Here is a 26,913-nt window from a genome sequence, read left to right as displayed (position 1 = left end):
TTTGAATACTCCGTGTAGGGATGTACCGATTTGTCAGCTGAACATCAGTATCGGCTGATGTTCGCCTCAAGGACTGCCATCGGCGTATCAGCGAATAAGATGACATTCACTGATCGCAGTAGCCGATGTTTTTCAGTTGTGTCACATTAATTTCGCACAGGCTAAAAAGCAAGGCTGCAGACTTACTGCGTCCCGGGGAAAATAGAAAACGTGTTTGTGACAAACAGAGATCTTCCCCTGGGACGCCCTCAGGACGGAAGGACACAGTAAACTTACTGTCGACACCTTTTTGTTTCTTCTGATAATGCTACATTAAAAACAACACATCCTGAGCTCCACACTCCCCAGACTCCAATCTGAACAAAAATTCGTGGGACATGTCGATGCCCCAGAGGTACCCCCAATCCATGATGGGGCCTTCTTTGATTGGACTCTGCTCTGACCTGTCGAGGCATGGACTCAAGACCTTTGGGAGTGTCCTTTAATGTCTGGCACCAGGGCATTGGTGGATCCTTTGGGTCCTGTAGGTTGTTAGGTGGATTACCAACACATCCCACGGATGCTCGATCAGATTGGGATCTGGAGAAGCCAGGTCGACACCTTGAGCTTTTTGTAGCTGCAGACGTCAATATAACATCAAAAGACGGTGGACTCTCACATTGGAAAGACGTTAAATTTTGGTTGGAATGAAAACTGGGTTGACAATATTTTAAATGTCCAATGACGTGAGGACGTTGGTATTTTGAAGACACTGGGTTTTGTTCTTCATATTTATGACTAAATGTCATTATTCTATGTCAAGATGACGTTGGTATGAGACATTTGGAGGACTTTGCGTTTTGGTTAGTAAACTTAAAACCAACAAAATATCAACATCATCAGTATTCTGCGTCAAATTGACATTGGCATTAGATGTCCTGACATTGACTTTTCATCACCTGACGTCACAACCTAAATTCAACCAGATATCAATGTTTAATGATGTTGGTGGCCAATCGGGATGTTGGGACATTATTGTAGGTGCAATGACTGAAAACTGATGTTTCAAAAAAGAGAGAAGTCTAACTAACCCCCACTGAGGCTTCGATTAATCGCTGATATTTCACACTGAGGTCTCGGGTATTCGGGACAGCCCTCATCTCGGGCGGAGCAGCAGTGTAGCTCGAGTCCACATCCAAGTGTTTAGGAAAATGTCTTGCGTCCTCTGTGGTCTGTCACCGTCACTAACCCTCACCTGACTGCCTCTTTTCCTCTGTCTCCCACCTTGCCTCTCTCCTCTCAATCTGCTCCCTTGTCCCTCACTCTCCTCCAGCATCCTGCACTCTCCTCCTCCTCCCCACCTTACAACACCTACGTCCAACCATTCTAACCAACTTTGAAATCTTTTTTGCCCGTCATCGTCACTCCTCACTATCTCCGTCATCTGTTGCCTTATTTCTGTTTTGGCTCCGTTGCCCCTGTTTCTCCTCCTCCTCCTCCTCCCCGCCCCTCATCCCGTGCATTGCTCTTGATTATTCTTTTCTTCACTTTTCTCTCTTCTCCTTCGCCTCCTCTCTGCCCCGTCCTCTCTCTTTCTCACTCCTCTCTTTCCCCTGCAGACTCCGCGGGGATCTCCGTTCACCGAGATCACATGACCATCAGCCCTATCGGTTCCCCGCCACCCCCGATGTCCTCATACCGTCTCGCTCCATTTCCAGCGAAGTCTAGACCAGCCAGAGCAGCACTCGCCGCACTGCGCCGCCCATCCGGCTGGGCGGTACGCAACGCTGCACCGCTCCTATTCCACACAGGTCTAGACCTTCCCTGATAAAGCACACACATAAACACACTTCCTGTTGCCCTCTCAACCCCCGGGGAACCGATAGGTAAACTCTTCAAAGACTGAACATTCAATACAGAGTCAGGTTTCTTTTTTCATTTTGAATATTCGACTTAAAGACGTTTTTTCTTTTGTATGAACTCGATCATCTTCAGTGGCATGCTCTGTACGAAAAAACACATCGACCACTGAGAATGTCCATCGCTTTAACAACAGTATGAACGAGTTTTCACCTGTTTGAAGGAGGCTAAACGTGATGGTGAACTCCCTCTATGACTCCCAGGATGCAGCTTTGATGTCTGCTGTCAGGAGGTTGCCATGTTGGACCAAAGAAACCCGCTGAAGGACACGTGTGCTGCTGAGATTTACCCGTAAAAACATCCTTTTAGCAAGCCATACGCACACACACACACACACACACACAGACACTCCGCTGGTCTTTTTCTCACCCTCTCTCTTTATCTCTTCTCATTCACACACACACGCACGCACGCACACACAGCAGTCTGACTAGCAGTGCCCTTGTCAGCTCCGCATGAGGTTTACTCGGATCAAAGAATCCATTTCATATCTCTCAGCAGAAGCACCAGACAAAAGCAAACAGGATGAAAGTACAGACATCTTCACTTGGCTATCTTCGTCATGTTTTCCTCTCTCAGAGGGTTGCAGCTTCGCCAAAAACTGATGTGAAATACAAACACATTTGATAAGACAAAGCCAAGCGCCCGACTGCAGGTGGCACAACAGTGAGCCAAATAAAGTGCATCACATTCAGGAGCAAATATTTGTTCAGTTTTGTATTCTTTTGAGACGAGGAGCCTTCATACAAAACGCCTCCTGTGATGCCAACAGACTTTTTTGTTTCTTGCTTTGTTTTTATTTCAGGCGTCGCTCACCCTGAGGTGGAATTCCTCTCTCGCCGAATCTTGAAAAGATTGGCTACAAACTGGCCAAGTCATGTAATTATTGTGATTATTTTCTGAGATTTTATTAATAGATTTATTTATTGACATGTATATACGGTGTGGTTGCCATAAGCGCTCCATGTGGCGTGACAGTTTTGCTGATTTTTGATTTGCACACTCCCTCATGTTTTTTAATTCTCCCTCCTCCTCCAGCATCTTTTTACAACCTCTGTTTAGTTCTTCTCTGTGTTTTCTTGACTATAAAAGCATCACTGTGCTGTGAAATGTTTCCCTCTGCTGGACGACACACACACACACACACACACACACATACACACACACACACACACACACACACACACACATACACACACACATGACTAAAGTCCTGTTTTACAGAGCACACAAATATCCAAACGTACTCAAAAGCACACACGCACAATCACTTATATCCCCTATAGATGTTACTGTACGTCCTTTTACCCTCCATCCACTTTCTAACACTGAACCTGTTTGTATGATACTGTACATAACTCTTTTTTGTATTGAGAGTGTGATTTTTACACAAGCATCACCAACACTCAGCGTAGATATCGAGGGAAATCTTGTCTGTATAATAGCGATAGAGAACAGTGTGTATGAAGGTGCTGAACCGCTCTGAACCAACACTGGATCGGTTGGAAAACACCCAGATAACTTTAAATAAAACTACTGAATTTGCCCTCTGGATGAAGTTTAGACTGGGAGAGTTGTTTACTCATAGTTTATAAATTACTGTGTGTTCATGAGGTTATGAACTCGAAGCCCTCTCTGTTTTGGATCCTCGTGTTTGCATAAATAGTGTGTGTGAATCACTTTTCCCTCATTTCTTGTCAAATCTTAAGATCATGGTCTTTTGTCTGCTCACAGCAAACAGAAATACAACATGTTAAAGCTGCACTAACACTACGTCCACACATGAGTGTCTGTGTCACTCTGCAGTTACACCTTCAAAACACTAGTCGGCTGTGGGGTTTCTGTGAAGTGTTGTAAAGTTTAGTTGATTCAAAACACACATTAAACACACATTAAACACACATTAAACATGGCTTAATAGAGACAGTTTCAAACACAAGTACACAAATCAGCTTCACTATAACTCGCAGCATTCACAGACAAACACTTGTCTTTATCTGGACACATTTTCCCCACAAATACAACATGCTAACATTATTAGCACAAGCCTATGGCATTTTACATTGTATAAATTAGCCTAGCAGCTAGCAGACTTTTCCTCTACTCATATGAAGCCAGGGACAACAGCAACATTTAACAAAGGTAACGTTACAAAATTCAGCTCCATTACAGCTCACAAGGTTCACTGACAAAACAACTGTCTTATACTAAACATGTTTTCCAAACAAATACAACATGCTAATGTTATTAGCACAAGCCTATGGCATTTTACATTGTATAAATTAACCTAGCAGCTAGCAGACTTTTCCTCTACTCATATGAAGCCAGGATAAATCACACACAAGACTTAAGATGATATTTTTGTGGAGGCTTTATTGTCTTCACAATTTATTGTTTCTTATCTGTGAAATTAAAGTAAATCAAAGCTTCGTCCAGTAGTGGAAGGAAAAGCACATAAATTCGGATTTTCTTTTCTGAAAATTCAGTTAAAGCCAACTGCTGACATATGATGACTTTATAAAGTTGTGGCTAACTCGTTAGCAAGCAGTTGCCTATTTACACATCCAGCAGACACAGAGGAACATCACCATTCGTTTGGAGTCGTGTTTCTGGACACCTGATGAACGTGTTAGCAGTGTTAAATCTGAGTCCTTTCCCACCGACTCCTCACAAACATATCTGCCTCTGTAGCTGCTAAATTCTGCACTATATTCACCAACTGTTAGCTAACTGTGTCTGTCAGCTGTTTGGTGCTTGGCAGCCACCGTACAGTGGTTTATCACAGCTTTTTTCACAGCTGCCACAGCTGCTACAAATACTGAAGTAAAACCGAAACGATGAGCTGTCACATTACACATGGTCATTTGATTCATTATTAATATGACAATAATTATTTTTACAGCTGTAAGAGTTTGAAACTAATGCTGCATTGACTTGCTCCTCTGGTCCCTTCTCCTGAGTTGGGAAGTCGTTCTTCCGTCTTTAGCGAGTTCATGAGCTTTTAAGTGGTAATGTGGAAACTACATGGACGCTATGAAGATGTGTTGTATTTTGTTGCTCAGGGCATTTAACCAACGAGTTATTAACTGTTTCCAGTTTTTATGTGACAACAAAGATTCACGTATTCATGAGTTCTCTAAAACTGCTAAGATATTGCTTCACCTGATTGTTATCAGATATAATGCTAATAATTAACTTTTGTAACTGATCAATGTCCCTCCATGTGGACAGCAACTCAAATTATATGTGAGCAAAACATTGATAATATGTGAACTGAAGGGTTTTTACATCACTTAAAATGTACTTTCATCTGCAATGTTTCTGCTTATATGGCATCCTTTTTGTTGACTTTTCAAGATATTGTTCAAACATGCAGGGGTTTGTGTCATTAGCACTTTATAAACAATAACAATGGCACAACACGACAATAACAATCCTTTACTATCTGATCTCGTCCTGCAGCCCCTGGACCTAATTGTTTTCCCAATTAGTGACATTTACAGCCGCTGTTTTTTGTCTTTGAGTTAGCCGCTAACTGCTATCGGCTACTTTTTAAATTTCCAGCAGTGGGTCACACATATAACACGTCATCAAACCATCACACTGGTCCTGCTGCCCATCTTGTTTATACAGAAATCGTTTCGGCACTGTTACTACCTCTGTTCCCAGCTCAGGGGAGAGACAGCTCTTTCCCCCTATTCCACAATCATATCTTATACATAGTTAACGATGAGGCGGCACAACGGCACAATATTCCCACCTTGAACAGGCAGTGTAAAAGCGGCTTGTGTCAGTCCTGTGATAGTCTGGCGACCTGTCCCGGATGTACCCAACCTCTCGCCCAAAGTCAGCTGGGAAACACTGTCCTCCTGCAACCCTGAGCAGGACAAGCAGTTATGGATGATGAATGAATGAATGAATGAATGAATGAAGGAGGGATTTTTCTTGTAAGCACAAGATCGACTGAATAGGAAACTCTTTGCAGCTATACAAGGTGATAACACCATACATTTGGCTGTGAGCTGACATGAGACCATGAACATGTATCGACAGAAACAATTAAGTTGCGTTCTGTATTCTGCATTCATGTCCACAGTTTTTTTTTCACAATAAAAAAGTATCATCTTTTGGGAGGTCTTACTTGTTACTGCTTTAAAATTTCTACCGAGCCACGACCATGTGCAGCACAGCCATCAAGGGTGTGTGTTGAATAATCATCATCCAGTGTTTGCTCTGCTGTCTCATGTGAGAACGATTCACTGAGCATCTTGAACTTCACAAAGAAATCATAAAGCTGTTGACAGTCAGTGAGCTCCGAGTCAGGACACATGTACCACGTACCTGCAGCGTTGTGAATCTGAATCAGACTCATGACCTTTGCTGCAGGACACCTCTTCGTTTCCTTCATCGCTTTAATGTCCCCATGAAGCAGAAATGCCTTAAAATAATCTCAATGGAAATCAAAATACTAAGTACATTACATATTCAGCTTGTAAATGTGTGTGTATGCCAGCTTCTCATTGTGGACAGTAACTTTTCACCGATGCAGTCAGTCAGTCAGAATCAGTGTTCACTGTGTGAGCGCTGCTTTAGTACCAGAAATGTTTGAACGAGATACAAACACCAAAAGAAACCAGCCGTGCAGAGGGAGCCAGGTTCTCTTCAGGTCAGAATATGTTCCCCTCTGGTCCCACCGTCAACGCCACAGCTTTACTTTCCAGTAAAGTCTGTAGAAACTCATGTTTTGAATCAAAGAACAAACACGCAGCGTTTGATTGACATGTGAATAAAAAGCACCAGTCTCCTTCAGATATGCAGCTCTGAGTGAGAAACACGTCTCCTTTGATCCTGTTGCAGCAAACCCTCTGTTTTGTAAAGATTTGTGTGATGAGAACAATAAATGGAAATTGCAATAAGAAAAGCTGTCTGTGTTTGTTTTGTTACAGCGTTCACAGTCGTTCAGTGAGATTCTGTGTGCGCTGGTGTTTATGTGGGCTGGTGTGTTGATCTACTAACAAGTGTGTGTCTTCTTTCCACCATGAGAGGAGATTTTACAGTCACTGTTTGCTGAGTTTTTTTGTCCAATCAGACTGAAGGTGGGCTCATAAAGACTGATGCTGCGTTCACATGGAATCCGACAGACGATAAACCGGATATCATTTAGTGGATGAGAGCAGGACGGTGAAATTAGTAGGCCTGCCTCCTAGTCGTCCAATAGTCGTCATTTAGGACCATTAGTCGACTAGTCGCCCACATGTTTACGATGTTAAGTTAATTGTTAGATTATATATTTTGGATGGGGATTCAGAATGCTGCTGCGAGGGTCCTGACAAAAACTAGGAAACATGACCACATTACTCCTGCTCTAAAATCCTTACGCTGGCCACCTGTCACTCAGAGAATTGGTTTCAAGATCTTGCTGCTTGTGTGTAAATCAATCATGCTTGTGACATGAGAACCTTCTTGGACCCTGAGGACATCTGGGGCCGACGGCTGACCGTCCCAAGAGTCATGGTGCGTTTGTTTTGTACTCGGAAGTCGGAAGTGGGAATGACGTCACCTCCGAGCTGACAACAGTTTTTGCATTCTAGTTGACGACAAGTCGGAAAAAAACATGGACGCCCGCAAGAAAGCCTTTGTTGCCGTTGCACTTTCGGAGTATAGACAGACCAGAACTGATGAACTGAGGCTGACCTAATGTAAAACAAATAAGATAAAATTGCTATAAACAGTACTTTAGCAGAGTGTTTACTCACTATGTATGTGACTGGCAGCCATCTTGAATTTGTAAGTTGGAGGTGATGCGGTTGCTCCGAGTTTCCGAGTTGGAAATCCGATCTTAGGGCGCGTTCGAGTTCCTTCCGACTTGGAACTGTGAATTTCCGACCTCTGAGTACAAAATGAACGCACCATCAGAACAAAACATAGTGGAGCAGTGTTTAATTATCACGCAGCACAAACCTGGAATCACCTCCCAGACGATGTTAGAGAGCCCCGACTCTGAACACTTGTGAGCCAAAGCTAAAACCTTTTTCACAGTGCCTACTCCACCCTGTAATGACTGCAAACTTATTTTTAAACTTTAAATCATTATAAATAATAATTTTATCTTTGCACCTCTTGTCTGCACTGGGAGGTTTTCTGTTTGTGTTCTTCCTTGTTTTGTGTTATTCATTGTGTTTAATCTGTGTCCTGTTTTATTTTGTAGAGTCTCTCCTCATGTGTCACGTCTGGTTTTACTTCCTGTCTTTGTGTGTTTTTTCCATCCTCCACCAGTCTCGTTAGTCCTTCCTGTTCCCAGAGTCCTCCTTTCACACCGGGGGCCTGTTTCAGAAAGCAGGGTGAACAAACTCTGAGCCGAACCCTGAACTCTGAGTCGACCAACACTGAGATACAAAACTCTGAACAGCTGATCAGGGACACTTCAGCCAACTCTGAGTATGTTCAGTCTGGGTTAAGCTCATGTGCAGTGCAATGGAGCTCCAATACTGCGATTCACCATGGCAACAAGTAAATAAAAGGCAGAACCTCCATTTTAATTCATGCATGAATATTCAGATTTATCTAAAAAATTAGGAAGTGTCTTATTCAGTGTTATTCATCATTAGATGGATTTAAATATATTTATACACTACAGATTAAATCTGACAGGGACAAAACACAGGGGCCAAAAACTGAAGATGAAAAATATAAGATTTAAAATATATTTATATCAAAGACAGAGACATAATTGTAAGCTCACAATCTGATCCAGTCATAATGTGTTTGATGATTTGCACTTGAAAAGGTGTGGAGGTTAAAATACAGTGGATTTCAAATTTTAGACATTTATTTGGATCTTTTTTTTTTTTTAAAGATATTTTTGGGGCTTTTTAGCTGTTAATTGATAGTACAGACAAGTGTGAAGGGGAGAGAGAGAGGGAGTGACATGCAGCAAAGGGCCACAGGCTGGAGTTGAACCCGGGCCACTGCAGCAACAGCCTTGTACATGGGGCGCCTGCTCTATCCACTAAGCCAGCAGCGCCCCGCATTTATTTGGATCTTTGTCCCGACAGTCTTTATTTCAGCTACTTTAACGAATGTGCCACTGAAATTCTGTTAAAACACATTCAGATTGTACGCGGCCTATTTAAGAAACTCTTCTGCAGCTGCACCACGATCCTGCTCATCATAATTAGTGACATATAGTCTCCAATATTAAAGAAATTATGTTCCATTCCTGGGACCAGTCACAAACAGACTCAGAGCTGTGACTCAGCATTTTTTGTGCATGTGTGAACACTCCAAGAGAACTCCCCTCTGAAGCGAGCCGAACCCACTTAACCTGTGCACCATGAACACAAAGCACTCCAGGTTCACTTTGCTCTTTGCTGTTGTGTTCAGCCCTCTAGATCACATGATGTTGACCTGGGACACTTGAAAAAACAGACGAAACCACATCGGCTTGTAACGCTTTCAAGGACGCAGGGCGAGGAGTAGTTTGGTCCACAGATGATGCCGCACATCTCCAGATGTGGAACGGAGAGTACATCAAACAGCAACAGTCTACAGCACAGACACACTGAGGAACATACAGTGTGAACAGAAAGAGGACTGAGGCCGTGTCAGAGCTGAAGCTGACCAGAAAGAGAACTGTGATGTGAACACAAAAATAACTGAGTACCTTTTCTGTTGGTCCACTTTTTGGTGCACTTAAATAGGACTGAGTTCAGTTTGTTTAAAAAGGACTATATGTGAAAACACCCTTAGTAAAAGTGACAGCTGTCTTGTGTGTAAAGAGTCACAGTGTTACCTGTAAAAAGAGGAAGTACCACTCCCAAAAAGACGTTTGATTCTGATTTGATGCTGTGTGATATTTAAATATGGGGCGAAAACCACTGTTTAAACAGATGTAATTATAGAAACAAATATCCAACCAGGACTTAGATTCTGACACAGTAAACCACCACACTAACTGATGCACTTCGCTTTGATACCAACTGAATCAATGAGAGAATGAAACCGTGTGTCCGACTCTGTGAGACGGAGGAGACAGAAGAAACTCGGGTTTGTTGAAGAAAACCTGAGAATTAAGTCACCTCTCTTTCTGTAACTGAAAACCCAGAGTTTCAGAGTTTTCACTCAACCCACCTTCTGAAACGGGGCCCTTTTCTGTATTTGTCTTGCTTGCTCCACCTTAGCTTTCCCCTCCACACCTTTGTTGTAGGCCAATCCCCATTTTCAGAATCAGAATCAGAAAGAACTTTATTGTCCATTGCAGAGCAGTGGAAATTCATCTTTGACGCGGCTCACAATAAAACACAAGTTAAAAAGACATAAAAAGACATAAAACACATACCAATACAGTATAGAGCAACACACATAAAGCTAAGAACCCTGAGTCTAACCCTTGAGATATATTGATAATGTTGATGGCGGTAGGAATGAATGATTTCTTTCCTATGTTTGTTCTTGCTAATGGTACCTTGGGTGGGAGGAGTTGAAATGAACTGTGGAGTGTATGATGGTGTTGGCCTTCCGTTTAACTGCCTGTGTGTGAAGATCTGTCAGTGAGGTCTGAGTGGTGCCTGTTATTTTGGTAGCATGTTTGATGACTTTACACCTCCCTTTGCCGTGAAGTTCTTGTGATTAGTTTTCTGTGTGTATAAACCTGTGTGTTCTACTTGTTCCTTGGCAGTGTGTCTGTGTTCATCCCAGTGTTCCCTGCCTGGTCTCCTGTGCTCAGTGTGTTTATCCCACTTGATTTTCAGTTTAGTTTTGGTTCTCCTTACCTCTGGACCTTCAGTGACCTGCCTGTTGTGGATGTTATTATCAGCTTCATTAAAGCGCACTTCTTGTTTGAATCTTCAACCTTTGGCTCGTCCCTGAACTGATTCATGACACCTACCACGACTGACACAACCTTTTGAGGTGAAGCAAACCCACTCTGTGCTGACACAGGCTCAGCACTGCCATCATGTGGTTTAAAGTGTTCTGACCCTCCACACCTCTTCCATGGATCTGAACCTTAGTAATGATGCAAGAGAGATTTTATCACCACATATTCATTTTTACTCTTAGTGAATATGCAACGTTATAACTCTCTAATATGGATGACAAAAATAATAATATATGCAGGTCAGGGAGCGACAAGATGAAACCAAACTGCTGAAAGATAAAAAGATAAAAGCAGCATTCACTTTCACTTTCTGTCCGGTGAGTGTGACAGACGCCTGTTTGAGAACCTTGATGTCTCCTGTTGTATGCATGCTTATGCATTTGCAGGTTGAATCCACAAGATGGCAATGTACATCACAGACATGTACTTGTATATGTTGTGAGGGAGCCACAGAGAGACAACCCAGCATTCCTTCCTCTTTTCAGACATCTTACATGAAGAGATTTCTCAAGCTGTGTCACGAAATGAAGAGAACAATCATAATAGTTAATGAGGAGATGTGCACCTGTGCACGCTAATGAGACATAATGAGATCCATTTTCTTGATGTCACAGATAATGGAAAGAATTACTTATACATCAGTGTCTCTGCAGCCTTCATTCTGCATGCTTGATTTCCACAGCGAGTGCCTCTTTGACTCGTTTTAGGAATGTGCAGCCGTAAAACACAGAGAACACTATCCCTGAATTACACTGAAAAGCTGATCAAAGAAAGCTTACAGTACAGCTGACACTAATTACAGCCAGCTCAATTTTGTAGACTTTCGAGAGATGCACCTGCAATTCCTAAAAAACCTCTGCTTAACTGAATTTAAACGACCACCAAACATCCCAGTCAGAGAGGTTCAAAGGATGACGCTGTTTCCTTGGTGAAATCCCACCTGCAGCGTCTCTCTGCCTCTTTTTTTTTACCCATCCAGGCCTCATTAGTGTGGGCAGCACAACTCCCTCTGTTAGTTTGCTGGGAATTTTAATTCCTCCGTGTTCTTCTCTTGCATTCCAATCACTGGAGTTTTCTGGTAATTTTGGGTGATTTTATTTTCAACCAGCATGCTCATTTGGTTGTGAAGGTAAACGTGATCAGTGTGACCAAACAGACAAAGACAAAGGACCATTAAATGAAGATGGTAGATAAATCTGTAAAGCCAATATCTTTACATTCCCTGAGTTTAACAGGGGGAAATAAACCAAATATACAAGTAAAGCTCATGGAAAATAATTATATGTATATATATATATATATATATATATATATGTATATAATTTTTTATTTTATTTTATTTTTCTCACTGGCGGAACGTCAAATATTTCTTCTTAAAGGCATGTCGTACAAATATTTGCACCAGGAGAATTTAGCGTGCTTTTTGTTCCAAAGTTGTATAATTGCCTAGAGTTGGTTGGTGTTCTCACGGCAGCATTTACAAGAGGACCAGATCAAATGCCTTGTGTGAGAAAGCTGCTCTTGATTGGTCAGAATTTCCATGTGGGAAAAATCCAGGAAGTAAAGCAAACGTTGAAGAAGAGTACACTTGCAAGATAAATGTGACACTTCATGATCAAAAAATAGACAATACTGATAAGTGCGCAGGTGATTTCTCCAAATTCATATTGCACTGGTGAAATGTGGTTCACAAAAAGACGTATTTTCATTTCATTTAATGTTTCATACAACACACAGTATCTTCTCTCTTTTGTCCTACAACTGAACAAATTATCAAAATAATTAAACATATCTGTCATTTTAACATGTTGATGCTGTAACCACATTTAGCTGGTTGAAACGAAAGTGAAAACAGACTGAAAATCAACCAGACTTCAACTGGAATTCAACGCTGAAATCCCGGTCGGCGCTCACTGGCTTTGCTGGGCTTCATTGCGCTCCAAAATAATGACAGACTATTGTTTGCTCACTGTTGAGGATGAAAAATCTCACTATTACAAATCCTGGCGAAATATGGTCTAAATGTGAAACGTTCAGTCCACGTCTACAAATAGTCGGTGAAAGAGCTTTCTCCTTTGAACCAGTTCTGAACGTCTTTTTACTGGTGACCATGGTCAATGAAAAAATGTTCGCTTGGATGTTTTTCTACAAGATTCTACCTTTGGAAAGAGTCAGCTAGAGTATTTTCAGCACAATTAGCTAACGTTAGTATAATTATCTAAATCTACTATCAACATTTCTGACATTTCGACTGTAAAAGAAAATCAACTGCAGGAGAGTTGTTGGAAGGTTTCAGTGACTTTATTCAGGTTATTTGCTGTTTGTTAACTGTCCTGGGACTTTTGTTGTTCTCCACTGCTACGTTAACATGCACAAAATATCCTTGTTTTTGCCCTTAACGTGTCTAAACATGTTGTATGTCACGTCAAAAACTGGGAAATTGGAGCAGTTTGTACTTGTTTTTAAGTGTTACATGCATTGTGTCTTTTCAGAATGCACTTATGTTTTCACAGGAAATTTACAGTTTCTGCTTGATGCATGTAAAAGGTCTCTTAAACTTACAAGTTTAGGCAACAAAATCACATAGTTAGGTTTATGAAAAGCAGCATGGTTTGGTGTAAAATAAGTGCTGTTGTTACTAAAAGCCCAGTTTCCACCAAACACTTTCAGTCCAGCACCTTTGGAGCCAACAGTAACCCTTCAGACATGGTACCTAGACCCTAGTGTTTCCACCACAGACAGTGCTCTTAAATGTGGGCGGGGTTGTTGTCACTCACTGCTCCGTCCAGCACTCACTGTATTTCCTCCTTTATCAGTCTGCACCTGGTTTATCGTCCACAGAACGAGGCTGCACGCCCACATTTTCACAACAAAACAGAACAGGCTGCAGTGAGAGTCTCTCTCCATGGGATATTTAAAAATAGCAGCTTTGTGCATTTAGTCCTTCTCAGGCAAGCTCAGGGGTTTAGTGTTGCTGGAGCCCACAGGAAGTGAGGATTAGAATATATGACCTTCACATAATCCGCTCCAAATGAATCTATATTTTTAAAGTCATTACTAAAAGTGTGTGTCATATAAAAACTAAAGTGATGGTCAAAGTTGTCACAGTGAAATTTAAGGTGTGCTGATGGATTCACGTCATCAACTCATGCATTGAGTAACATTACAAGTTAACGTTCCACCTTAAAAGTTGCCGGCAGTCGGCCCAGTGAATGAAGTTATTTTTTCTCAGACTCCAGCTGCTGTGAGAGGCAGCAAGACATCCTTTCATTTTATAGTTACAGTTTACTAATAAAACTCTCCACAGTATGAACAGTGGTTACATGAGCCTCAAAACCAGACACAACTCAGCCCTGAGCAGAGTCACCGTCCTCTACTGACCAATCAGACTGCAGTGTTCACAGCTCCACCTTTTAGTACCAGATCTGTGTGCTAGGTACCCCAACAGAGGGGGGACCAAACATGGGGACGGTATAGAACGGTTCCATTGGTACCAACTTTTTACAGTGGGAACAGCAAAAGCTGAACTGAACTGTACTGCTCAGCGGAAACGGGGCTGAATGTAATTTCACGTCATGAGACATACGTCACTAGCGTAGCATGCTACACATACTAGCTCACTAACTCCACTGACACTGACAGGGAGATGAGCACTGGGCTCCCAGGTGAAAGTCCTGTGTTTGTTTGACCCATCCACTCTCACTCTTCACACTATGATAGTCGCAGGTAGCATCACAAACTGTCGCTGCCTGGTGTGTATCTTACCGCTGCAAAGGGTGCCTCTGTGCATTGCAGAGACCCACTGACAAAGCAGCAGTGTGAGATGAGTTGTTGCTGTGTCGGAAATTCAAGTTTCAAGTTTATTTATATAGCACATTTAAAAACAGTGGACCAGAGTGCTGCACAAAATAAAAGAATGACACACAAATATGTAGCAATATAAAATGTACACAAATATAAAACGGAACAACACCAGTAAGGACAGTAACATACAAACAACCAAAGGCTTGTGAAAACATGTGCGTTTTAAGATTTGTCTTGAAAGTGTGGATGGAGGCGGAGCATTCGATTGAGAGCAGAAGGCTATTCCAGGTGTCTCTGTTTGTCAGCGTCTGATGCCGAGATCCACTGACAAAGCATCGGTATGTGATGAGTTGGGTTGTTGCCCGCTGTGTCAGAAATAGCCACCACCCGGTGCGTATCATACCGCCACAAAAGGTGTCTCTGTTTGTCAGAGTCTGACGCCGACATCACTGACAAAGAAGCTGATTTCGACAAGTTGGGAGTGAGAACGAGTTGGCTGTTTACATGACCTGAGTATTGTCATATGCTGAATACAAGTGGAGTCTTAGTGTGTTCATTGTGAGTTTTGGTTGACTTTTTTTGCACAGACTTCTCAGCCATTCCTCAATTCAGCATCTTTTCCCTCAGCTCCAGCACCAGGCAGCCACGCTACCATCCCTCATTTATGTAGAATTAAGGTGAAGTAATGCTTCACCAGCGTACTGTTATTGGTGGATTTCATGTAGTTGTTTAATATATCCAACAATTTATTTAATTTTCAGTCTCAAATGTAGTCGTAGGCCCTGATTTTTATTCTCCTTCCTGTTTTTTAGCAGCAGTGCAGGCGAGCAGGTGGCAGCTGAGGAGGAGAAGCAGAAAGAGGCACCACAGAAAATCTATAACCACCAGACGACGGGGCATTCCCACTCGAATCTCAAATTCCACCCCACTCCGTGTTGTCTTCTATCTGCCGGGATACGGGACCTGTTTCTAAAAGCAGGTGCTGCGGGTCCGGGCCATCAGTTTCCCCTGACAGTTTGGAGGTGATGCGCCATCAGCTGAGGCGCTCCATTGAGGAAGTTGCACATGTCATCATCGTGGTTAAGTGGAGGAGAGGAGGAGAGACAAGGCAGATGAGTCATGATGGGACAGACAGAGACGTGGAAGGGGAGGGAGGAGTGTGTGTGTGTGTGTGTGTGTGTGTGTGTGAGTGTGTGTGTGTCGCTGGTATTGAATTAGTATAGAATATAAGCTACAGAGCAGGTGTAGAGCAACTTATTATGTTCCTGCTCCTCACAGCTCTCTTATTCTCCTCGCTTTTCTCTTTACATGAAAAATACTGCACACACACACACACACACACACACACACACACACACACACACACGCACAAACACACACACACGCACAGATACCAGATGTCAGCTCAATATTAATTTAGTTAAATTATAATTGTTCAGGCAGAACTACAGGCTGACTCAATGAAAACACACATAGCCGTGAGTTATTGATTTTGTGTTATGTGCAGAGGGTGTGAAATAAATTGAAAGTGTTACCACGGCATCAAGCAAAGTGCGCAGCGCCGACAGGAACATAATGTATACACTTAAATCGTCCCTCCAACATGACTAGCAATTACAGATACCCATTGAAAAAGCAGGAAGATTCAATCAGGCAAAGTTGAGGCTCATATCCAGTGTTGGAGCGGGGTTAATTAGTATACTTGGCTTTAACCAACCATGCAGGATGTTGAAGGGTTGAAGGATAATGCTTGTTTAGATACACGGGCGCAGTGTCCACAGATAATGTCTTCATTAACTATTGATGCGCTCACACACGCAGGCAGATAGCCGCTGTATCTCCTGCAGCTCATATGCTGCATTCCCTCCACTTCTACACCTGTCTCCTCCTCTCGCTCTGTCTCTTCTCCTTTATCTGAGCATCGGGGAAAATCTGTAAACCCCCCCCCCCAACCCTCCTCCACACACACACACCTCCTCCACCCCCCTACGGTTTTTCACGCCTGCACCCTCCTCTCTCCTTCCCTTCATTCCCTCTTTCTTTCCCTCTCTGTCTTTCACTTGAACATAGGCGCAAGGTACACACCACTCGCCCATCCTCCCCCAACTCCCCCCCCCCTACACAGCCCTTCACTCCTTGCATTATCTTTCCCGGAAATTGCATTTCCAGCACAGCCAGGGCCCCATTATGAAGAGGGAGCGACATGCTGTAACCTTTTTAAAAAGCCATTAGTGATGCACCTGCCCCTCCCCCTACCCCCGCTCCCCCCCCCCCCTCCCGCACAGCAACCCCCCCTTAGACCCTCACCAGCCCTCACCCTTCATACATACTCTCCCTCTGCCTCGTTTCACCCTCCCTGACCCCTCCCCACCCTTATGGCAGCTGTAATGTTATTAGGCCGTTTCTACAGCCATTACTCGGCCAGCTCCCCTCGCCACGGCCGAGCACGGAGCAGATGCAGAGGGAGCAGCGCGGGGCAATGGGTGCAGCGATAAGTGTGCAAAGGGTCAGGTGTAAAGGAAGGTTTGTAGAGCCAGGATGGACGGATTGGACGGACGGATAAAGATGAATGCACGCTGTAGAAAAGATAGGAATGTGAAGGGAGCACAATCGATAAAGGTAAACAATGAACCGTCTATCCCTCCCTCCCCCATCCCTGCTGCCTCTTTCGGCCCCCTTATCTAAACACAAACAGCAACTGTAACACCAGACCTGGGTATCACACTCAGCACGCACAAATATGTAAACAGACACAGCATAACCTACACACACAAGCACACACACAGTGGCGGCGGCAGCAACTCGATACACAGTCAGTCGTGAGCCTGTCGAAGGAGCACTGTTGTTGTTGCACTGTCATGTAGTGTTGTAGTTGTGGACCACACTGGCTGCATTATCGTCCAATTAGAATGCAGAGACGAGCCAAGGAGGGCAGTAAAGAGGGGAGTGGAGTGCCATGGAGCAGCGGAGAGACAGAGAGAGAGGGTTGAGACAAGCCAGGCACACAGACAGACACTAAATCCAATTGCATGGGCAGGTTCCAGGAAGCGGATAGTGAGAGATAGAGGAGGAGGAGGAGGAGGAGGTGAAGGAAAAAGTATTTTTTTCTGTCTTCTTCTTCTTCTTCTGTGTAGCACACAGCAGAGCATGCGAGCCCTGATGCAGCAGCTGTAGCTTAACTGTACTGTACAAGCCTACACAATACAGCTCCGGCGCTGCTCAGCCCACTGACTGACTGTCAATGTGATGGAGGTGCTGCACTTCGCCGAGGCATCGCAGGGAAACCCAGAGGACACGAATCCATAAAAAACAACCCACTGTATATTTTATGATTCTGCCCACTTCATAAAATCCCACTATCACACAGGAGGATGTTCATTAAAGTAATTATTGGCAGGATGACGGCGCTACACGGGCCGTTCTGCGAGGTGACTGCAGTGAATGTTTATCAGAATATCTCATGAGTCTATATATTCACACTGCTAATGTGAGCCTAATGCTCGGCTACATATCGATCAAAACTGCGTGAGATGTTGAAGGAGGTTTAAATGATGGCCGGAGCTGGCAGTAAGGTTTGTAATCCTCCTCCGTACAAGTCCCCTGTGTCTACTGGATGCTAACAGGGCTTGATTCACTTCACAGTAAGTCATGAGGGCACCATCCTCCCCACGCTCTCTTTATTTCTCTATCTATCTATCTATCTATCTATCTATCTATCTATCTATCTATCTATCTATCTATCTATCTATCTATCCATTTATCCATCCATCTATCCACCCACTCATCCATCATCTATCCATCCATCCATCCATCTACCTATCTATCCATCTATCATCTATCCATCATCCATCTATCTATCTATCATCTATCCATCTATCCATCCATCCATCCATCATCCATCTACCTATCTATCATCTATCCATCTATCCATCCATCCATCCATCTATCCATTTATCCATCCATCTATCCACCCACTCATCCATCATCCATCCATCCATCCATCTACCTATCTATCCATCTATCATCTATCCATCATCCATCTATCTATCTATCTATCTATCATCTATCCATCCATCCATCCATCCATCCATCCATCATCCATCTACCTATCTATCATCTATCCATCTATCCATCCATCCATCCATCCATCCATCCATCCATCCATCTACCTATCTACCTATCTATCTATCCATCTATTCATCCATCCATCCATCTATCCATCTACCTATCTACCTATCATCTACCCATCCATCCATCCATCTATCATCTACCTATCTACCTATCCATCCATCCATCCATCCATCTACCCATCTACCTATCTATCTATCCATTTATCCATCCATCTATCCACCCACTCATCCATCATCCATCCATCCATCCATCCATCCATCTACCTATCATCTATCCATCCATCCATCTATCCATCCATCCATCTATCCATCCATCCATCCATCTACCTATCTATCATCCATCCATCCATCCATCCATCTACCTATCCATCCATCCATCCATCCATCCATCTATCGTCTACCTATCTACCTATCCATCCATCCATCCATCCATCCATCCATCTATCTATCCATCTACCTATCTACCTATCTATCCATCCATCCATCCATCTATCATCTACCTATCTACCTATCATCTATCCATCCACCCATCCATCTACCTATCTACCTATCATCTATCCATCTATCTATCTATCTATCTATCTCGTTCATGGTTTGTTATTCAGGTTAATGTGGGAAGAAGCAGCGGGATTATCGGGCAGCTGAGTGAAGCTGGGTGAAGTGGAGGCTGTGGAGGAAACACCGGGATGGGTTAATTTCTGGAGCTTGAGTTATTAGCGGCTCGGTCCCAGCAATGGGCCAGGCATTACGGTTGTATTAAGTGAGTAAGTTAGCCCAGCAGCCCAGCTAACATTTTCAATTAGCATTGTAAAATGTAGCCTCCCTGCGAGGCTACATTTTTGTAATATATTTGCTGAGATGGAGGCGAGGCTCAGTGACTAGAAGAGCTAATAGAAGTGCTCCATAGCTGTTAAGTTACTCCAGTAGCCGGTGGCAGCCGACTCGCCTAGTGCTAACACCAGGAGCTAACGCTAACGTTCCTCCTCTTCTCCGTGAGTGAGAGCGATGTTTTAGCCTAGCGGGCAGCTGGCTCGCGGGCTGCCCGCTAGGCTAAAACATCACTTCAGGTTAAAGTGGGAAGAAGCAGCGGGTTTATCGGGCAGCTGAGTGAAGCTGGGTGAAGTGGAGGCTGTGGAGGAAACACCGGGATGGGTTAATGTCCAGAGCTCGAGTGGCCCGCGAGCCAGGCGGGCAGCCTAGCCGACTTGGATCCCAGCTAGTGCTAACACCGGGAGCTAACGCTAACGTTCTTACTCTTCTCCGTGAGTGAGAGCGATGTTGTAGCCACTGGCTACTGGAGTAACTTACAGCTATGGAGCACTTCTACCAGCTCTTCTAGTCACTGAGCCTCGCCTCCATCTCAGCAAATATATTACATTGATTACAGGGACCATCATCATTGAAGTAGGCAGGGGAATAGCTATACACAGCAGAGACCGAGACATCGCTAACTGCTAGACGAGGCGAGTGGGGGGTGGAGAGCAGAGGTAGAGGGAGGAGTGGCTCATGACACACTTTGTTTTGGTCTACAGGCAGTGCACAACAGCAAACCTAGCGGTGAAACGATTTCACTTTTTGCTCCTTTAAGTATAATTTGATAAAGAATAATAAAAATAATAAAGAATCAAATTGAATGGGATTATAGTGGAAGATTGAGTGGCTCTAACAGCCTGTTTCCAGCCTGGCTCTGTCCAAAGGTAACACAGTCTGCCTACCAGCACCTCCAATGGGTTACATCTTGTTTGTTTCATACAAATGCATAAATAACACAATATTTGGGTTTTGTGGAGGGTTATTTCCCCTGTTCATGCTAAGCTAAAGCTACCAGGTTTTGGCTGCTGCTGCTGCTTCATGCACAATCATAAGACTCTCGGCAAGAAAACAAATAAATGTATATCCAAAATGTTGAATTATTACTTTCACCTTTAAGGATCCATCGTATTTTATAAGATCTTTGTTTGTTTTAATCATAAAGACTTCACTTATTAGCTGTCAAATTAATGTGGTTGATTAAAAAGCATAATATTCCCCTGAAACGTAGTGAAAGAGAAGAATGAAGATGCTGGAAATTAAAATACTTAAAACCTTTGAGCCCAATATGGGCCAATCTGTAGCTAGAGAGAGATTCACAGATAAGGGCTTTTTTTTCCATATAGTAGCCTGCACTGTGAAACTAAAAGGGACAGAGCCTTTGCAGTCAGGGACCCCGAGGCTCTGGAGTGACCTGCCTGAAGAAATCCAGCTGGCTGAGTCACTATCATCCTGTAAATCTTTCCTTAAAACACACTTTTATCAGAGTCTTAGTCGATTTTACTTGAGTTATTTCTCTATCTATCTATCTATCTATCTATCTCTGAGCCTTTCTCTTTTCCTCTTTCCTCTTGTCGCTCATCTCTCTCCACCTAACCCCATCAACCCCATCCTCTCTTCCTCTCTCCTTCCCTCTCTCCAGACACTGACACCAAATCCCACAACAGACGCCCTGCTGATCAATACCATGACATCATCAGGCGTGGACATCATCAGTGGGCTGTGGGTGAGGTGCTGACCTGAAAAACACACACTCATCCGCACACACACACACACACACACACACACACACGGTAGGACCTGAGGGACCGAGCCGAGCTGAGCTTCCTCACATCGCATCCCAACCCGTATAACCCCTGCTGTCTACCAACGCTGCCGCTGCTGCCGCTAGTAAATCTGACTGATGACAGGCCCAGGACCTCTTTCACACACACGTAAACACATGGACACACACCGAGCTAATAGACAATGAGGACATTCCCCTTGAGTGAGCTGTTGAGAGGAGGCCAGGCTGATGGGTCTAAGTACAGTCAAGACAAAGCGCTGCACTCTGAGACTGTTAAACCGCACTGCAGCTGTCATATTTGCACTATTTCACCCTACTTATCAGGATAAATGAAAAACAAATTTGTGTGAGGCGGTGGATGTCACCCTCTCCCCTGGTCTGTCTTACAACAAAACCTTTTCATTCCAGGCTCGACTGACTGACTGAAAGAGTGATTGACTGACAGACCTACTTATTGTCCGACCAGGCCTGGACAATAGCCGTACACGCAGTTTAATGTCGGGGGGTGAAGCCGTCACCGGCTTTACAGCCAGCTGGGAGGCTCGGGTCTGAAGCTGGACAGCCAGGATCAAAGAGCAGAGGAGGAGTTAATATCCATAAAGCTGAAAACACCTCCCAGTCTGTTTGAAACAGCCGGAAATGGGAAAATCGCTCCGTGTTTATGGTTGGCAGTGCATCTCAGCCTTTGAGACAGACAGACAGACGGACTGACAAACACAGACAGGAAGCAGGGCTGGCGGGGCGGATGTGGCGAGCTGTGATTTCTTTTATGTAATAGAAACATCTGTAAAATGTTGTTGGTACATTTGTCTGTCACTCTCAGTTGCCCCTGGCGCTGTGGTTGTGTGGAAGCTCGGCCTGTCATGTATCTGAGGGACGAGGCTCCGATCTCACAGAAATGTAGTGTGACATCCACGACTTCTGTAAAACATATTGAAACACTGGTAATGTTTTAAACAGCAGCATGCAGAGTGTAAATGTTATGCACATGCAGGGTAACGATGCTTGCTGGGTGTAAACTGGTGGGTAGAGGAGCTGAAGGGATATGTGTTTAGGAGGGACCTCGAAATAAATGACACCCTGAGTAGTTTTCTAATTACCTGGTACTACATATTGAATAATTACAGGGCACAGGCTGGGCTTCTTTTACAACAGCTAAAAGGAGTCAAACTACATGTGGCACTTTTACTTGGTCAAAAGTTAGAGTCTCGTACCCACCACCCAAACCAATCTCCGATCTTCCCAACACACTCTCATCCCAAGTCGCATATTGCTGCTTTGTCAATGGCGTCTTACGTCTACATATTACGCAATAAGTATCCTCCTGCATCTGCTGTTAACTTACCCGGAGACTGCTATCAACGCCAGGACGTCAACAAAAGCACGTTACGTTTAGAAACAAACCCGTTATGGTTTGGCTCTGCATTCATATTACACGCTAGGTATTCTTCTGCGTCTGCTCTTGATGTTCCAGGACGCCGCAACCACACTGGGATGTCAACACAAGCACGTGGTTAGATTAAGAAAAAATTATCATGGTTTGGCTCAACATTCATACAGGAAGTGACTCCCAGGTGAAAGTTACTGGCAGCATTTCAACCTGACGCCGTCCAGCAGTCTATCATACTGCCGTGGAAGGTGCCGTCTGACCACTCAGCGGTGTATCATAATACCTGGAAGGTCCGTTCTGGTTACATTACAAACTGACACCACCCGTCAGCATATCATACAGCCATGCTCTGGAGCGTTTTGCAGCCAAGTGTGAAGCAGTTGGGATGAGAGTCAGCACTTCCAAGTCTGAGGCCATGGTCCTCTGTCGGCGACTGGTGGTTTGCCCTCTCCAGGTTGGGGGAGAGTTGCTGCCTCAAGTGAGGTAGTTCAAGTATCTCGGGGTCTTGTTCACGAGTGAGGGTAGAATGGAGCGCGAGATGGATCAGCGGGTTGGTGCGGCTTCTGCAGTGATGCGAGTGCTGTGCCAGTCCGTTGTGGTGAAGAGGGAGCTGAGCCGGAAGGCAAAGCTTTTCAGTTTACTGGTCCATCTACGTCCCAACCCTCACCTATGGTCATCAGCTCTGGGTAGTGACTGAAAGAATGAGATTGTGGATACAAGCGGTGGAAATGAGTTTCCTCCGTGGGGTGTCGGGAACTGCCCATTGGTCCGACCATATTAAACCCGAAGTCCATTCCGAAATCATCATGATGCCCTGTGGTTAAGGTCTGGTTAGGTTTAGGCACAAAAACCACTTGGTTAGGGTCAGGAAAAGATCATGGTGTGGGTTAAAATGAAAAAGAAAGTGACAAACACATAAGCCGTGAGCCTGCTCCGCCTCAAGCCTTTCCCAGCTGACCCAGAGCCGGTCGCGGCGCACCATCAAGGTAGAAATATGCCCGCCGGGAGCCGTTTAGCAGCGCGGACAGTCGGACTAATGGGATGTCGGACCAATGGGCCGTCGGACCAATGACATGGACCCGGGGTGTCTGGGCTCAGCCTTAGAGATAGGGGGAGGAGCTAGGACATTCAGAGGAAGCTCTGAGGAGAGCTGCTGCTCCTTTGCGTCAAAAGGGGTCAGTTCAGGTGGTTCGGGCATCTGATCAGGATCCTCCTGGGCACCTCCCGCTGGAGGTGTTCTGGGCACGTCCAACTGGTAGGAGGCCCCGGGGCAGACCCAGAACACACTGGAGGGATTGCATATCTCATCTGGCCTGGGAACACCTTGGGGTCCTCCAGGAGGAGCTGGAAAGTGTTGCTGGGGAGAGGGACGTCTGGGGTGCTTTGGTCGGCCTGCTGCCTCTGTGACTTGGCTCCGGATAAGCAGATGAAGATGGATGGATGGATGGATGGATGGATGGATGGACTAAAGGTGGCTTTTGCGCCAGTTGTCTGATGCCAAAATCACTGATGCAGCTGTGGTATTTTATTTACAATGAAACGAGCTGATTGGACCCCTGCACCTTTTACAGTCCGAAAACTAATGTTATATTTAAAAAAGGGTGTGGAAGTTGAAATGGTGTTTATGTCTTTCATTCCCTCTACACACAACATATATCATGCTGTGGCTGAATATTATTTCTGGCCGACACAATCCAAGTAGCATTTTAATAGGCCTAACCTGCAATTAAGGTACTTAAGACTTTCCTCTTTGATAAAGCTTATAGTTAGGGCTGGCTCAGGCTTGTCCTGTACCAGCCCCTAGTTAGGCTGACTTAGGCCTAGTCTGCCGGAGGACCCCTCTATAATACACCGGGCCTCTTCTCTCCTTCTCTCCTTCTCTCTCTCTCGTATTCTATTACTGCATCTTGCTAACTCGGCCATTCTGGATGTCACTAACTCGGCTTCTTCTCCGGAGCCTTTGTGCTCCACTGTCTCTCAGATTAACTCATATCACAGCGGTGCCTGGACAGCGTGACGTGTGTGGTTGTGCTGCTGCCGTGGTCCCGCCAGATGCCTTCTGCTGCTGCTGCCATCATTAGTCATTAGTCATACTTCTTCTGTTATTATACACATATGATTATTGTCACACATGTATACTGCCAGATATTAATACATACTTTCAACATATTGTACCGCAGTAGCCAGAACTATAACTATAATATTATTACTTCCATTAATGTTGTTGTAAGATACTGTCATTACCTGCATCTCTCTCTCTCTCTCTCTCTCTCTCTCTCTCTCTCTCTCTCTCTGTGTCATATGGATTACTGTTAATTTATTATGTTGATCTGTTCTGTACGACATCTATTGCACGTCTGTCCGTCCTGGAAGAGGGATCCCTCCTCAGTTGCTCTTCCTGAGGTTTCTACCGTTTTTTTTCCCCCGTTAAAGGGTTTTTGGGGAGTTTTTCCTTATCCGCTGTGAGGGTCCTAAGGACAGAGGGATGTCGTATGCTGTAAAGCCCTGTGAGGCAAATTGTGATTTGTGATATTGGGCTTTATAAATAAAATTGATTGATTGATTGATTGATTGATTGATTGATTGATTGAATTAAAAGAAAAACACAGCGTCACATCCGTATTGCGATGAACTGTGAGTTACTAAATCAGTGAAGTCTGCAGAAAGTTCGCTTGAGGTCCCATGTGGACTGGTTGAATTGTGGATTTGGAGCCCTCAGCATTCCCAGTCTCTCTGGGAACGTGCCCGCAAAGTCTGCGTGTGGTGAAGTCCGGACATTTTGATTCAGCCATGATTGTGTTTTGTTCTATCTCGAGGGAGGAGCATCTGAAAAACTAAAGCCCTTTTGAGGATTTGTGTCTATACTAACTGTGCCGCCACCCCCAACCTCGTAACTCCCAAACCTCTCGTCTTTTTGTGTCCTGGTACCCTGCCTGTATTTTATATATAACACACTCCACCTGCACTAAATAATGTAATCTAAAGCATTGCAGAGAAAATGATTATCTTTTCCTCCTGGACTGGAACACATTTTTCCTTATTGAAACAGAAACAAATAGAGAAGTCAGAGCTGCGGCTGCTCCCGAGCACCTCGGACTGATATATTGTCAGATCTGCTGTCAGACTGTATTTGTGGAAACTCTTTAACTAGTTGAAGGTGGAAAGTGCTTGATTTATTTAGCAGGCAATTCATCTATTTTCAAAGCTATTTCAGCGAGCAGAATATACAAAGTGTACCTCAGCTCATTTGAAATTATATTCAAATATGTAGCAGGAAATGTATTCATTACATGTCTGCGCCCTGACAATCTTTGCAACCACATTTTCACTTGTCTGACTCTGAGATGCCACTCGGATGTAATAGACAATTCAAAAGCAGTTATGTGGAGATTGTTTTTTTGTTTTGATTGAGTAAGTCCTCATTTTGAATCATGCAGTCATCAGTCACGTTTGTTGATATTGTTTGACTGTGTCAGTACCCGGCTGAGCAGACTGGACACCAACTGTCACTGTTTGCATTCACAATATTTACCAACCACATGGTCATAAAGCTCAGACTTTCATCATAATGCAGTGAGGCAAATTCTGGTTTAAATTAATGTTTATTACAAGACCTTAAGGGAAGTGCAACATGACTGAGTGTGTACAGATTACATTTCCCTTGTTTCTATTCTTGGGGCAGACACTAATATTTACAAGCTTCCTCTCTGGGATTCGCTTTATTTTGTTGCATCACTGTAACATGATACAGATTTTTACTGATGTGATATTACAAGCCTAAAATGTTCACTCTGAGCATATGTTACATTTGTACATTATTTTGTAGTGAATACACTGAAACTGGTGAAAAAACACATGTTCTGTGGCTCAAACATCACTGGGAAATACAGCCATGTGTCGGTAAATAAACACCTTGGTGTTGTGGCTCAAGTGCTGTGATGTACTGGTAAAAAAAACTCAGGTTCTGTGGAACAAACACCACAATGTGCCAGTGAAAAACACCCAGGTTTCATGGTCCAAACACCACTGGGAAAGGCTGCAATGTATCAGGGGAAAACACAGGTTCTGTGGCTCAAACATCACTGGGAAATACATCTATGTGTCGGTAAATAAACAGCCAGGTTTTGTGGCTCAAACACCACATTGTATCAGGGAAAAGCACCTAGATTTTGTGGCTCAAGTGCCGAGATGTGCTGGTGAAAAAACACAGGTTCTG

The 26,913-nt window shown here is 44.0% G+C and overlaps 1 protein-coding gene across 1 annotated transcript in view; it reads left to right on the top strand.

Annotated features, from left to right (window-relative positions):
* The window catches only part of plppr2a (phospholipid phosphatase related 2a), a 199,326-nt gene that overhangs the window by 93,579 nt on the left and 78,834 nt on the right, over positions 1-26,913 (top strand). Inside the window, exon 8 of the mRNA XM_049560770.1 lies at positions 1,599-4,079. Within this exon, the coding sequence (XP_049416727.1) occupies positions 1,599-1,707 (109 nt within the window). The 3' untranslated portion in view covers positions 1,708-4,079. The remainder of the gene's footprint in view (positions 1-1,598; positions 4,080-26,913) is intronic.

The sequence above is a fragment of the Epinephelus fuscoguttatus genome, linkage group LG19 (assembly GCF_011397635.1).
Source record: "Epinephelus fuscoguttatus linkage group LG19, E.fuscoguttatus.final_Chr_v1".
NCBI classification, from domain to species: Eukaryota; Metazoa; Chordata; class Actinopteri; order Perciformes; family Serranidae; genus Epinephelus; species Epinephelus fuscoguttatus.
This window is presented reverse-complemented; position numbering and strand designations above follow the sequence as displayed.